Source organism: Hemitrygon akajei, chromosome 2 (genome assembly GCF_048418815.1).
Source record: "Hemitrygon akajei chromosome 2, sHemAka1.3, whole genome shotgun sequence".
Classification (NCBI taxonomy): domain Eukaryota; kingdom Metazoa; phylum Chordata; class Chondrichthyes; order Myliobatiformes; family Dasyatidae; genus Hemitrygon; species Hemitrygon akajei.
Window position 1 is genome coordinate 66,464,875 of NC_133125.1, and position 16,254 is coordinate 66,481,128.

The 16,254-nt window shown below is 47.6% G+C and overlaps 1 protein-coding gene across 3 annotated transcripts in view; it reads left to right on the plus strand.

Annotated features, from left to right (window-relative positions):
- Window positions 1-16,254, plus strand: part of mfhas1 (multifunctional ROCO family signaling regulator 1) — a 93,508-nt gene that overhangs the window by 65,783 nt on the left and 11,471 nt on the right. The window contains exon 2 of one of the 3 annotated variants that reach the window (XM_073024289.1): window positions 16,037-16,099. In XM_073024289.1, the coding sequence (XP_072880390.1) occupies window positions 16,037-16,099 (63 nt within the window). Of the gene's footprint in view, window positions 1-16,036; window positions 16,168-16,254 lie in introns of those variants that run through there. The other 2 variants (XM_073024271.1, XM_073024279.1) reach the window with 2 other exon arrangements.

The following is a 16,254-nucleotide window of genomic DNA, read 5'->3' on the forward strand; positions in this document are numbered from 1 at the left end:
TCTATGCTTCTCTCTGTTTGTACGGAAATTGTCTCTCTCAAATTTGAGTTCTTCGAAGTGGTGACCAAAAGGTTTGGTAAGATAGTACATGGATTTTAGCAAGATTTTTGATAAGGTACCTTATGATAGGTAGTCTGGAAAGTTAGATCATATGAGATTCAGGATGAGATAGCGAATTGGAATAAAAATTGGCTAGATATAGGAGGCAGAGGATTGTTGTGAAGGAATGCTCCTTAGAAAACAGTTGGCAGTGACTGATGGTGAACTGAATGGACTGGTGTGGGTTCAGTGTTGTTCGTCATCTATATTAATAATTACTATGAGACTGTAGATGACACAGTAATTAAGTTTCCAAATTGATGGTGTAGGTAACAGTGAAGAACATTCTGTAAGGTCACGATAGGATCTAGACCAGGTCGGAAAGTGGACAGCAAATGGAATTTAACTCAAAACAACTGCAAAGTTATTTATTTTGGGAATTTGTACCAGGCAAGACATATCCAGTGAAAGGCAAAGCTCTGAGTGCCATTGTAGAACAGTGGAGCCGACAACAGTGAAGGTTGTGTAAGGGTGGCGTACGTCATAGTGGTTAGCACGATGCTTTTGCAGCTTGGGGCATTGGATTTTGGAGTTCATTTTTGGCGCTGTCTGTAAGGAGTCTCCGTATGTCCTCCCCGTACAGTGTGTGGAATCTCCCGGGTGCCCCCACAATCCAGAGACTTGCTGGGTAGAATAATTGGTCATTGTAAAATTGTCCCGTGATTAGGTTAGGGTTAAATCAGGGTTGTCAGGGGTCACTGGGGTAGTGTGGTTGGAAAGGCCTACTCCACAGCAAAATAATAAAATACTATTTGATTGCTTACGTTCTGAAGTAAATGCTTTAACAGATCATATTAAAGTGTTCACAGTTTTCATTAACAAGCAGATAGAGCACGTGTTCCATTACTTTAATCATGGCTAGTGTTAGGGTAGAAATGAAAGTTAGTGTTTACAACATGATACAACACGGGTAGCTACAGAAAACGGCATCAACGTGATGTACAGTGACTGAAAATGAAGTATTGCATCAGGAAGGAGAGGCTTAATTATTTCATGCACTGTTTTTGGGCAAACTTATCCATTTGACTTATCGAGAAATCAGTTTGCAGACTGTTCTCAAGGACTCCTGTACTCATTACAATTCAAACTTTTTTTAGAACAGGTTGTTGGAGTGTGAACAAAGCCACTGCAGAGCAGTGCTGGTAGATAAAGCAGGCATCAAATGGAGACCCTTCTGGAGGAAGAAGGTCTGCCTAATACAACTCTAAATGACATCAAAGAAAAATTCAGGACAATTCCATATTTACAATGCTTCTTTTGAACTACATACCACCCTCACACCTCCCTTTTCGCACAGGTCACAGGTCACAAATTTCAATCAGCATTGTCTGTTCTTGCTTTGTGTTCTCATGAACCCATGGTTCAGACTTGTAGTTTAGATTTAATCCACAGTTCATATTTGAATCTGAAGACTGGTGACTGAAGTTATGTGCTATCCCCAGAAACGCTCCAACACCAGTCCCAAAGCCTGTATTAACAATCCAAGCACTTGAGTTTTCACTATTTTTAAAAATCAAAGCATGGTTTCAGTTTAATTTCACCCTGGCTGTATAATCTTTGTAATCTCAATTCTGGTGGGAAGAAGGAAATAGTCGTGACATCAGAGATTCCGGGAGAAGGTCCTTGGGTCACTGCATCAGAACTCCACTGGGATGAGAGCGTTTCTGTTCAATGCTGTCACTAGCATAACTTGGCTCCCTGAAATTTATTCTCCCCAAGCCCTGGAATTCCACTTCCACCCATCATTAACCTGCTTATTGTTCTTGTAGATCAATTTTGCATTGTACTATTTGTAATTCAATTTAATAATTTATACTGGTCAATAATACTTGACGTTTTGCTGGATTGTGGCCACTGACTTTGGAAGAGTCAGTAAAAGCCTTGGCAGACCCCACAGCCATTTAATTGAGCTAAGCAAGCCCTAGGATGGATGTAATTCAGGGCCTAAGCAAGCCCTAGGATGGATGTAATTCAGGGCCTAAGCAAGCCCTAGGATGGATGTAATTCAGGGCCTAAGCAAGCCCGATTTCTGTTGCTTAGTAGAATGAGGGTGGTGGGGCTGTTAGCTGCAAGATTGAATTTTGAGCATCCACTGCTCTTGAAGGATGGACGTGGTCCATTAAGATTATGAAGAAAACATTCCCAAATCTCGGCCTCCTGCCAATTTCATCACACAAACTCCCACCTCAAATCATCCCACCCTGTCATTCCCAGCATTTCTCCATAGACTAAACATGGTGCCTTGCAGCCACATATTGGAACAAGCTTCTCACTATCCAGATGGATCGATCTTAACTATTGAGTGAAATTACATCCATTTTTTATCTCCCCTTCAACAGTATTTTTCTGATAAAATGAACAATTTCAAAGAAAGCATGAGTTTTGTTCAGCGCACTTCTAATTTCTTTTTGTCAAATTGAATTTATTGAGTCGTACTGATTGTGGTGGGATTGCTAAATGAATGAAGTTCAGTAGGTTTCAATGGGCACATTGAATGTCAGGGAAATGCATGCACCCTGAAATTATTCGTCTTTGCAAACATCCACAAAGCAGAGTGCCCCAAAGAATGAATGACCGTTAAGTGTTAGAACCCCCAAAGCCCCCCCTCAGTTCCCCCCCATGCATAAGCAGCAGCAAAGCAACGATCCCCCCACCAGCAAAAAAGCATCTGCACCCCCCACCGAGCACTCAAGCGTGCAGCAAAACATCAAGTTATTTTGCATGTGTAGGATTTATATTTACATCGATTGCTAAAAGTTAACGCAGCTGGTAGAGGTAAAGGAAAGGGATTCCATTGGGGTTCTCCAATAGTACGTATCTTCACTGATCTTCTATCCAGGGATCTAGAAGCCTTACTACATGGCTCGGCCCAGCTCACCTCACCTTATCTTACAGCTTCAAAGGTAGTGGCACTATTTCGTGTGAATAATCAAAGGTTTGATTAGTTCTGGAATGTAGGCACTACTGAGAATGCCCCTGGTGCTAATAGGTTCCCTTTTGAGAAGAAATGTTCTTTGTACAGCATGGCTCGTCCAATAAGATGGTCCAAGTTATTAGCCATTGAGTCCTTATTTTAGTGCATCCATTAGTCATTGCTTGAATGTGTTCAAGAACTGTTACTGCAGTTCCGCCATCAGGCTCTTGAATACAAGGGTATTCCTGTGCGTTCCTGAAGTCCACAGTCATTGCTTTTGTCTTGTCCACATTGAGACTTTGTTTCTTGTTCTAGCAGCATTTGACAATCCTCTCTACCCCCTCTCTGTATGCCAGCTCACCGTGAGCTGGAAACGGCAGTGCAGTTGTGAGTCAGCAGTGTGAACAGCAGCAAGCTGAACACACAGCCCTGGGGGTGGGGGGGGGGGGGCACCAGCACTCATCCTGATGGAGCTGCCCCCTCGGACTGACTGGGGTCTTTCTGTCTAGAAATCCAAGGATCCGGTTACAGAGAGGGGTGTTGAGTCCCTACGAGGACAGTTACCCCACCGGCTCCTGAGAGATGATCATGTTAAACACCGAGCTGAAGTCGATGAACAACATATGAGGCATCATTTTCTAGGTGGGACAGGTCAGAGTGGAGGGCTGGGGCTATGGTATCATCAATGGACTGGTTTGAATAGTAAGTGAACTGGAAAAGTCGGTTTTATACAATCCATTACCAACTGCTCAAAGCACTTCATGATTATTGAGGTCAGCCCCACCGGGCAGTAATTGTTTAGGCCAGTTACCATCGTTGTCTTGGGCACCAGAAAGATGGTGGCTGCCTTGAAACCTGGACTGATATGTTAAAGATGTCTGTTAAGACCTCTGTTACCTGGCTGCAATCCCTCAGCACCTGACCAAGTATGGTGTTGGCCCTGGTTAGGACCTTCCTCACCTCAGCTGTGGCCAGACAGGGTTCCTGTTCCTCAGGGGGAGGGGGGCTTTCATTGCATCAAATGGAACATAGAAGATATTCAGCCTGTGGGAGGCACCACTGTTGTTGATGCGCAGGATGGACTTGTTTTTGGTCTGTGTTTTCGAAACATTCCTGTAGGGCTGAGGTGGCACCTTCCGGCCTGCTCCTGATCTCCCTGTACTCATTTAACCAGTGTGTGGATATGTGATCTGAGTATCTGAGGGGGTGCCACAAATGTTGATATTAGACCTGCTCTGTACATTTTCTCTTCTGTTGTGAAGTTATCATGCTAAACTTCACAACAGAAGAGAGAATGTATAGAGCTGGAACTCTGGAAGAACTGTTTTTAAGATTGAAGTCAGCAGAGCAATGAAGAGACCATCAGGGTGAGTGGCTTGGAGGACACAGATGGTGCTGTAGATGGTGTTGTGGTTGCTATAGGCAGTTGACCACTAGAAGAGCATTCTAGGACAATGCTTTCCTCATTAAACTTCCTTCCGCCATGAGATTAGAGCTGAAGATGTTCCAAGATGATCGACAGTTCCAATTCTGTTCTGAGCTCCTTAGTAAACGGAGTGGTGATTTGTGTGCAGGAAGACATGGGTAACATGCAGAGGTGGGCTGATTTATTAGTGCCAGGCAATCACTTTCAACAAAAGAGATTCTAACAGTCTTTCCTTTATAGTCAATGTTGTTACCCTCACCAGTTCACCAGTTCTCTACCTCGGGAACTCGGGGGGTGGAAGGGGCAGTGGCCAGTGATTTATGGAAACCTTTTTGGAGGAAACACAGTGACTGTTGAAATCAACTGAACCCTATTGTCTATCCTGAGCCATCAAGTAAAATGTACTGTGGAAAATGCATGGGTCTTGTTTTCAATCTTATTCCATTTGTTAGCCTATATTTAATATGTCAGATTTCTCTTTTGTACTTTTCATAATTGAAGCATCGTCCTTGATTTGATCTGTAATAAATTTCTGACCTTTGCTAACGGCACTGAAAAAAATTTGAGGAATGTGAATGGCTCCGTTTCTGATAGCATGATTAAGCATTCATTCCATGTAACTTTAGATGACAGATTATTGGTAAGTGTGGGCTGAGGCAGCAGATGTTTGCCACAGCTCAGTGGAGGCAGTCTCAGCTCTGAGTCAGAAGGCTGCAGCTCCCAGATGCTTGGAGTCATGATGCAGGCTGACGGTTGAGTATGCTGCAGTGGGAGTGCTGTACAACTGCAGGTGCTTTCTTTTAGATAAGACATTAATCATGAAGCCTTTAATGAACAGAAGGTGCCTCACCGAAAACAGAGCTGTGAATTTCACTCCAGTATCCTAGTTTACTCTCATAACGCATGAAACAACTTTTTTTTGTGAAATCACATAAGCAAATTGGTTATATTTTCTACTGGTGACACTTCAAACGGTTTGTTCAATAACTTTAAAGATCGTAAGGTTAGAAATGTAACTCTAGAAATGTTATTCTTAGAGAATTAGTTTTAATGATGGTGGTTATTAATGTTTAGGGTACCTGGAGAGCTTCCCTACTGTTGTTTAAACAGTATCCAGAGAACTCATTCACGGATTCAGTGTTTAACATGTCATTTGGAGGAGAGCTCTTCTCCAGCAGTGCTCTGCCTCTCTGAAGTGGCAGCCATGCTCATGTCTAGAGTTTGTGCTTACATCCTTATTTAACTGACCCTACTGGATTTAGCCACAGATTAGACGAGTGCTCGCCCTTTTAATCAATTCCATCATGGTCAATGTATTTATGCTTGGGGTTGGGGAAAAAAATGCCAGCATTAGATGCTATTCATTTTCCAACAAGTCTGCATTTGTAACAAAGCATTTCTGTCAACTCTGAACTTTGAAAATCTAAGGCATACTTGAAATGTTCATGCATTGAGATCTTGGTATGTCTGTCTGTTTGCAGAAGTGACGGTATAACAAATTTTCTGAAACTTATTAAAGAGCAATCAATACACCAATAAGAGTATATTTCTGAAATACTGTTCTGATTATGATATTCTGCAAGTGGAAGAGAACACTGGGTGCGAGGAATTTTCTAAAGGCTGAATGGGGAAATTCTGCACAGTAGATGCTGTTCATATGAAGCAGAATTTTCACTTCTACTCTTTGATGCCTGTCAAGCCGAAGAAGACAATATCAGTGCAGCAGATCTCAATGTGGTTGTTGCTGGCCTTGAACTTTCCTTGTGCCAGGATTGCAAAGTGTTGGTCCCAGTCTTCAGCTGTGGACTCGGGTCAGGGCTGGAATAAGGCAAGGTTTAGGCTGTGAGCTTTAACGGTTTAACCAAATGCAGGGTTCGGTTGAATTCTTGTTAGGCCAGTGGGGGATATTTTTTCTTTGCTACAATGTCAGAGGTATCATATTTCACAAGAGACATTCAGGAAGAGCCTAGTCTGCCTGTCAGTGAAGAAGCATGAAGTTCTTCTAGCATCCTGCCAAAATCTATCCCTCAATCAATGACACTAAAATAGATCATTTCTCCTGAGGGACCTTACTCTGGGAATATTGGTTACAGTGTTTCCTAACTTGACCATACTTTAATAATATGTGAAATGCAATTGGGGGGGGGGGGGGCGGGGGGCTCAGGTTATGAAGGACTTACCAAAATGTTAAATTCCTTGTATCAGAGTGGCAGGAGCATCAATTTGGTGGGCTGTCATTGAAGAAGAACTCTTCCTTTCTGTCTGCTGTTGAGTGTCTATGTATTTGAGTTAAAATTATTATTTTATTTCTAAAAATGTTATGTTCCTTGTGTTTATAATCAGGGTTTAAAACCTGGCATTCTTCTTCCTTACCTGCTCTGATCTGTAAGGTATTGTAAACCTGGTATTAGGACTAGACACAGGTTGAAATATTTTACAGAAATCACTCTTTCTTCACTTAGTTGCATGAATTCAGTGAAGATTGCTTGCTGTGAATGTTTAGATTAAAAGGATTTTGCACTTCTTGCATTTTCCTAACAAAACAATTGTGAGAACTTTATGTTCTGACAGGTCACGAACACACTGATTTACACAGGGTTAACTCAGTGTAGTCTGTACTGGGTGGAAACAGCCTCTAAAAACATGAAATATTGTAGATATTACTAGACTGTGTGTAATCCATCAGCTGGTGTCCGGATCTAAACACAGAGGTCGTCACTGCTTCATATGGGAGGGATGCCCCACCTCTGAGATCTGATGATTTACTATGTAATGTAGAAAATTTTTAATCTTCCAGTAGTGTAAAATGTACATGCTTGAATGCAGCACCAGCTCTGCTGCGATCAGTTTGCCTTGTTGGGAATTATTCATATTCATTTACATACAAATCTATGCAAATGATTTGGTCCATCAACAAGCTTCTTTTGCTGAAGGGTGACATTCAAATTGGCTTCCCCAGCTGCAGGAGGAAGCTCATTAGTGACTTCCAACCACATTTGGATTCCCAGTGCTCAGCTCCTGGTTCTCTATCTACTCTCTCTAGAGAGTGCATCTCACCTCGTTGGCCACGATCTCAGTCATTTCATAAAATCCACATTCACAGCTTGCTAAAAAACACATCCACACATTCCGCCTTCAGGAGCATTTACCATGTATTTAAAATGTAAATTATAAAGTAAAGGGATGTGCGGGAAAACAAGTTACAAAGGACAGTTTTCCATAAAAGTAATTTCTGGATTAGTATGATTGACATCACTTGCATGTCTGTAGTTGGTACGCAGCAGCGATTCAGTCCAAAAGTTTATAAAACTCTATTCCTACAGTTATTCCTTGGCACGTTTAAACTAACACTGTGAGGTAAGGGACACTGCCGTGAGTCATGGTCAAAGCAGACTTTGGCACTTTGCTCTGCTGATTTTAACCCCGCATCATTTAATGGGCATTGGTTATTTTGATAACGTAATTACTGGTTGTGAATATTGTGATTCATGTGTTTGTGAGCCTTACAATCTGCCCAGAAAGGAGGCTGCTTTTAATAGCAGTGTCCTTTTCAATTTATTAATGAGAACTCTTCCCAGAAATAAAGTGAAATGTTAAAACAAATAGGAAAATACTGTATTTAGTGAGAAACACAATGAATGTTCAATGTAAAATCACTAAGTTATATCTTGCAATTTTAATCTGCCTAAAAAAAAATACAATTTCCGGATGAGTTTTTAAATGTTAACCAGGAAGCAGATCAACAGGGCAGGAGGTACCAGCAATGCAGGTGCTTTGTTCATGTCGCATCAAAACGGGAATTGCCCATGGAAAATGCTTCACTTTTAATTGCCCTATCCCAATTATTACAATCACCCATCCAGTCACGGTATTCCAGAATCTTTGTCTATACAAAAGTAAATCCTTCATCTGCTATTCCCCATATTTCTATTTTGATTTTCTCATATTTAGCCTTATCTTTTCAGCCTTAATTTTATTTCCAATTTATATGTTATCTTTTTGGGAGAGTTTGTCTTTATTTATTGATCTGGGGGTTGTGGAAATATATTTACATGCAAATTAGGCCGCTGAGCACTGAGGCCCTCAGCCATTTAATAAATCACAGCTGATTGAGTTCCAACCTCAGCTCCATATTGCTAAGTAACTCTTCACCCTCACGATCGAGTATCTCCCTGTGGTTGCTGGCGTTCAGTTGTTGAGTCCGACTCCTCGTGACCTCATGGACCATAGGGTCGTTAGGGTTTTCATGGTAAGATACGGAAGTAGATTGCCAGGCCTTTCTTCCACACAGATACTGCTGATGCCCAGGATTGAACTCAGGACCACCTGCCTCGAAGTCCAGTGCTGATGCCACTACACCACCAGCCGGCCCAGATATCTCCCTACACCTCTCTTAAAGATATCTAGCTACTCTGCTTCCTTCAACAACCCTCTGAGGAAGAGAATTCCTAGAAAGTGGATGCTGTCTACATAGACTTTAGCAAGCATTTGACATGGGAAGCTGGTCAAGAAGATACAGTCACTCTGCATTCAAGATGAGGTTAAACTGGACTAGACATTGGCTTTGTGGGAGAAGCCAGAGAGCGATGGTAGACAGTTGCCTCTCTGTCTGGGGCCTGTGTCTAGTGAAGTGACACAGGGGTCGATGCTGGGTCCGTTGTTGTTTGTCATCTATATGAAAGATCTGAATGATAATGTGGTAAACTGGACCAGCAAATTTGCAAATGACACCAAGATTAGGCACAGTGAGGACAGGACTGTATTACAGTGAGGAAGGCTGTCATGGCTGCAGAGGAATCTGCCTCAGCTAGAAAAATGGGCTGAAAATGACAGATGGAATTTAATGCAGACGATTGTGAGGAGTTGCACATTGGTAGAGCCAGCAAGGGTAGGTCTTGCGCAGTGAATGGTAGGGCACTGAGCAGTGGTAGAACAAAGGGATCTGGGAGTACAGGTACATAATTCATTGCAAGTAATGTCATAGGTTTGTAAAGAAAGCTTTGGCATATTGGCCTTCATAAATCAAAGTATGGAGTACAGAAGATGGAATGTTATGAATTGAATTGAATTTCGGCTTATTGTCATTTAGAAACCACAACTGCAATGCAGTTAAAAAAATGAAACGATGTTCCTCCAGAATGATATCACAAAAACACATGACAAAACAGACTACACCAGAAAATCCACATAACGTTTGGCAATCCCCAGTCCAGAGTCCGGAGAGGCTGCTGCGTATTAATATTGCACTACCGTCTTAGCGCGTTCCCCAGAAAGGAGCTCCAAACCCACCAGACAGAACAAGACTACCCAGACACACCAAGTCAGGAGACTAACTCTACCACCCAACAAACCAAAAACTAAAGCTACAAGACCTACACAAAACCACATAGTTATAGTTAATATATAGTTACAACAGAGCAGACAATACTATAATTGATAAAAAAAAACAGACCATGGGCACAGTAAAAATAGTCCAAAGATGTTAAGAGAATTTAAGTTTAAAAAAAAAAAACCACCACACAGTTTTCACAAGTCCTCAGGGTCCCGACAGACTCGTCATCTCATGCAGGCGGCAGAAGGGAGTACCCCCGCTATGGACTTCCACGGCGCCGGACCCAGCCTTGCAGACGCAGCACACAGTGAAAGCTCCGTCGGACCCAGTCTCGCAGACGCAGCACACAGTGAAAGCTCCGTCAGACCCAGTCTCGCAGACGCAGCACACAGTGAAAGCTCCGTCGGACCCAGCCTCGCAGACATAGCACACAGTGAAAGCTCCGTCGGACCCAGCCTCGCAGACGCAGCACACAGTGAAAGCTCCGTCGGACCCAGCCTCGCAGACATAGCACACAGTGAAAGCTCCGTCGGACCCAGCCTCGCAGACGCAGCACACAGTGAAAGCTCCGTCGGACCCAGCCTCGCAGACATAGCACACACTAAAAGCTCCGTCGGACCCAGCCTCGCAGACGCAGCACACAGTGAAAGCTCCGTCGAACCCAGCCTCAGAGACGCAGCTCACACTGAAAGCTCCGTCGGACCCAGCCTCGCAGACATAGCACACAGTGAAAGCTCCGTCGGACCCAGCCTCGCAGACGCAGCACACAGTGAAAGCTCCGTCGGACCCAGCCTCGCAGACGCAGCACACAGTGAAAGCTCCGTCGGACCCAGCCTCAGAGACGCAGCTCACACTGAAAGCTCCGTCGGACCCAGCCTCGCAGACGCAGCACACAGTGAAAGCTCCGTCGGACCCAGCCTCAGAGACGCAGCTCACACTGAAAGCTCCGTCGGACCCAGCCTCACAGACATAGCACACAGTGAAAGCTCCGTCGGACCCAGCCTCGCAGTCACAGCACACAGTGAAAGCTCCGTCGGACCCAGCCTCGCAGACGCAGCACACAGTGAAAGCTCCGTCGGACCCAGCCTCGCAGACGCAGCACAGAGTGAAAGCTCCGTCGTACCCAGCCTCGCAGACGCAGCACACAGTGAAAGCTCCGTCGAACCCAGCCTCAGAGACGCAGCACACAGTGAAAGCTCCGTCGGACCCAGCCTCGCAGACATAGCACACAGTGAAAGCTCCGTCGGACCCAGCCTCGCAGACGCAGCACACAGTGAAAGCTCCGTCGGACCCAGCCTCGCAGACGCAGCACAGAGTGAAAGCTCCGTCGGACCCAGCCTCGCAGACGCAGCACAGAGTGAAAGCTCCGTCGGACCCAGCCTCGCAGACGCAGCACACAGTGAAAGCTCCGTCGGACCCAGCCTCGCAGACACAGCACACAGTGAAAGCTCTGTCAGACCCAGCCTCGCAGACACAGCACACAGTGAAAGCTCCATCAAACCCAGCCTCGCAGACACAGCACACAGTGAAAGCTCCGTCAAACCCAGCCTCGCAGACGCAGCTCACAGTGAAAGCTCCGTCGGACCCAGCCTCGCAGACGCAGCACACAGTGAAAGCTCCGTCGAACCCAGCCTCAGAGACGCAGCTCACACTGAAAGCTCCGTCGGACCCAGCCTCGCAGACATAGCACACAGTGAAAGCTCCGTCGGACCCAGCCTCGCAGACGCAGCACACAGTGAAAGCTCCGTCGGACCCAGCCTCGCAGACGCAGCACACAGTGAAAGCTCCGTCGGACCCAGCCTCGCAGACATAGCACACAGTGAAAGCTCCGTCGGACCCAGCCTCGCAGACGCAGCACACAGTGAAAGCTCCGTCGGACCCAGCCTCGCAGACATAGCACACAGTGAAAGCTCCGTCGGACCCAGTCTCGCAGACACAGCACACAGTGAAAGCTCCGTCGGACCCAGCCTCGCAGACATAGCACACAGTGAAAGCTCCGTCGGACCCAGCCTCGCAGACGCAGCACACAGTGAAAGCTCCGTCGGACCCAGCCTCGCAGACACAGCACACAGTGAAAGCTCCGTCAAACCCAGCCTCGCAGACACAGCACACAGTGAAAGCTCCGTCGGACCCAGCCTCGCAGACGCAGCACACAGTGAAAGCTCCGTCGAACCCAGCCTCAGAGACGCAGCACACAGTGAAAGCTCCGTCGGACCCAGCCTCGCAGACATAGCACACAGTGAAAGCTCCGTCGGACCCAGCCTCGCAGACGCAGCACACAGTGAAAGCTCCGTCGGACCCAGCCTCGCAGACACAGCACACAGTGAAAGCTCCGTCGGATCCAGCCTCGCAGACACAGCACACAGTGAAAGCTCCATCAAACCCAGCCTCGCAGACACAGCACACAGTGAAAGCTCCGTCAAACCCAGCCTCGCAGACGCAGCTCACAGTGAAAGCTCCGTCGAACCCAGCCTCAGAGACGCAGCACACAGTGAAAGCTCCGTCGGACCCAGCCTCGCAGTCACAGCACACAGTGAAAGCTCCGTCGGACCCAGCCTCGCAGTCACAGCACACAGTGAAAGCTCCGTCAAACCCAGCCTCGCAGACGCAGCACACAGTGAAAGCTCCGTCGAACCCAGCCTCAGAGACGCAGCACACAGTGAAAGCTCCGTCGGACCCAGCCTCGCAGACATAGCACACAGTGAAAGCTCCGTCGGACCCAGCCTCGCAGACGCAGCACACAGTGAAAGCTCCGTCGGACCCAGCCTCGCAGACACAGCACACAGTGAAAGCTCCGTCGGATCCAGCCTCGCAGACACAGCACACAGTGAAAGCTCCATCAAACCCAGCCTCGCAGACACAGCACACAGTGAAAGCTCCGTCAAACCCAGCCTCGCAGACGCAGCTCACAGTGAAAGCTCCGTCGAACCCAGCCTCAGAGACGCAGCACACAGTGAAAGCTCCGTCGGACCCAGCCTCGCAGTCACAGCACACAGTGAAAGCTCCGTCGGACCCAGCCTCAGAGACGCAGCTCACACTGAAAGCTCCGTCGGACCCAGCCTCGCAGACATAGCACACAGTGAAAGCTCCGTCGGACCCAGCCTCGCAGACGCAGCACACAGTGAAAGCTCCGTCGGACCCAGCCTCGCAGACGCAGCACACAGTGAAAGCTCCGTCGGACCCAGCCTCGCAGACATAGCACACAGTGAAAGCTCCGTCGGACCCAGCCTCGCAGACGCAGCACACAGTGAAAGCTCCGTCGGACCCAGCCTCGCAGACATAGCACACAGTGAAAGCTCCGTCGGACCCAGTCTCGCAGACACAGCACACAGTGAAAGCTCCGTCGGACCCAGCCTCGCAGACATAGCACACAGTGAAAGCTCCGTCGGACCCAGCCTCGCAGACGCAGCACACAGTGAAAGCTCCGTCGGACCCAGCCTCGCAGACACAGCACACAGTGAAAGCTCCGTCAAACCCAGCCTCGCAGACACAGCACACAGTGAAAGCTCCGTCGGACCCAGCCTCGCAGACGCAGCACACAGTGAAAGCTCCGTCGAACCCAGCCTCAGAGACGCAGCACACAGTGAAAGCTCCGTCGGACCCAGCCTCGCAGACATAGCACACAGTGAAAGCTCCGTCGGACCCAGCCTCGCAGACGCAGCACACAGTGAAAGCTCCGTCGGACCCAGCCTCGCAGACACAGCACACAGTGAAAGCTCCGTCGGACCCAGCCTCGCAGACGCAGCACACAGTGAAAGCTCCGTCGGACCCAGCCTCGCAGACACAGCACACAGTGAAAGCTCCGTCGGATCCAGCCTCGCAGACACAGCACACAGTGAAAGCTCCATCAAACCCAGCCTCGCAGACACAGCACACAGTGAAAGCTCCGTCAAACCCAGCCTCGCAGACGCAGCTCACAGTGAAAGCTCCGTCGAACCCAGCCTCAGAGACGCAGCACACAGTGAAAGCTCCGTCGGACCCAGCCTCGCAGTCACAGCACACAGTGAAAGCTCCGTCGGACCCAGCCTCGCAGTCACAGCACACAGTGAAAGCTCCGTCGGATCCAGCCTCGCAGACATAGCACACACTGAAAGCTCCGTCGGATCCAGCCTCGCAGACATAGCACACAGTGAAAGCTCCGTCGGACCCAGCCTCGCAGACATAGCACACAGTGAAAGCTCCGTCGGACCCAGCCTCGCAGACATAGCACACAGTGAAAGCTCCGTCGGACCCAGCCTCGCAGACGCAGCACACAGTGAAAGCTCCGTCGGACCCAACCTCGCAGACGCAGCACACAGTGAAAGCTCCGTCGGACCCAGCCTCGCAGACGCAGCACACAGTGAAAGCTCCGTCGGACCCAGCCTCGCAGACATAGCACACAGTGAAAGCTCCGTCGGACCCAGCCTCGCAGACGCAGCACACAGTGAAAGCTCCGTCGGACCCAGCCTCGCAGACATAGCACACAGTGAAAGCTCCGTCGGACCCAGCCTCGCAGACGCAGCACACAGTGAAAGCTCCGTCGGACCCAGCCTCGCAGACGCAGCACACAGTGAAAGCTCCGTCGGACCCAGCCTCGCAGACGCAGCACACAGTGAAAGCTCCGTCGGACCCAGCCTCGCAGACATAGCACACAGTGAAAGCTCCGTCGGACCCAGCCTCGCAGACATAGCACACAGTGAAAGCTCCGTCGGACCCAGCCTCGCAGACATAGCACACAGTGAAAGCGCCCCAACTGCAGCGGACTCAGAGTCTGTCGAACCTCTGAGCCTCAGACCATCCCCTCCAGCACAGCCTCTCCGAGCACCATCCTCTGCTGAGTGCACTACGACGCCCCCACCACTGGCCACCGGCAACACGACCCCGAGGACTGGGGGCCTGGTCTTCTCAGCAGAGACCCGGACCTCACAACAGCAGCAGCAACAAAAAAGGCCTTCCTGGAGATTTCTAGATGTTCCTCCATGCTCCCACGTCCATTTTTCATCCGATTAGGATTGTGCATGGCACCCCACTTGACAAATAACAGATAACAACTCCGGAGAGGCCGCTGCAAACTGCGTCGCACCGCCATCTTGTGATATTGAAATTATATAAGACATTGGAGCCTAATTTGGAGTATTGTGTGCAGTTTTGGTCACCTACCTGCAGGAAAGACATAAGTTAAGCTGAAAGAGTACAGAGAAAATTTACAAGGATGTTGCTGGGTCTGGAGGATCTGAGTTATAAGGAAAGAATGAATAGGTTAGGACTTTATTCCTTGGAACATGAAGATTGAGAGGAGATTTGATATGAGGTACGCAAAATTATGAGTGTTATAGATAAGACAAATGCAAGCAGGCTTTTTCCATGGGTTAAAGGTGAAAGGTGAATCATTAAGGGGTACATGAGGGGAAACATCTTCACTTAGAGGGTCATGAGAATGTGGAGCGAGCTGCCAGCACAAGTGCATGCAGAGCCGATTTCAATGATTAAGAGAAGTTTGGATCGGTAGGGGTATGGAGGGCTGTGGTCCGGGCGTTGGGATTAGGCAGTTTAAATATTTCGGCACAGACTAGATGGGTTGTACTTCCCTATGACTCTGTAACATTTTGCCTCATCTCTGTCTTAAATATCAACACTTTATTGTTAGCGAAGACCCCTTGCTCCAGAATCTCCTACAGGAAGAAGCACCTTCAACACGTGTCCTGATCAAGTCCCCCAAAACCTCACTTGTTTTAATCAAGTCCTCCACTTTTCCAAACTGCAGCGAAACCATCTACTCCAGCAACCATTCCTTAGACAGCACACTCATTCCAGTAAACCAGTACTCTTTCAACCTTATTTATATCTTTACTGCAGCTAGGTGACCAAAATTGCAGACAATACTCCAAATTAGGCCCCATCAATGTCTTAAACAGAAATGATTCTAATCCACTAGAATGCTCTTTAAAATAAGACAAATACTGGACACACTATTCCAGATCAAGAGTGAGTGTAGATCACTACGGAGGTGTAAGCTGACTACTTTTGTTTTTAATTTCTCTTATAATAAAGGATAGCATTCTCTTAGCTTTCCTGATTACTTGCTGCACCTGCATGTAAAGCCATTAGAGAGTGCTGCACAAGGGCAGCCAAAACCCTGTGTTTCTCAGAGTTGTGCAATCTGCAGAAACTGTCCAACTCACTATTCAGCTCGCAAATTATTTTAATACTTTAGACCTTTATTTGAATGCTGCTGTTGACGAATTAAATTACTCTTAATTCATCTCTTCTCTTTCTCTTTCAACAGGGGAACTATTGACCCAGTCCAGGCCTGAAGGAGTGACTGAGATTATCTGCCCGAAAAATGGGGGTGAGCTTGTCGATGTGGCCCTGGTATATCCCCCGACCCCCACTGTGATCAGTCCCTGCTGTAAGTGAGCCGAAGGCCAGGCTGCTGGTCTTCCTCAGAAGAGAAACCTTTAAAATTATGTTCAAGTGTTTGGCAGACAGCAGTTTTTTATTTAG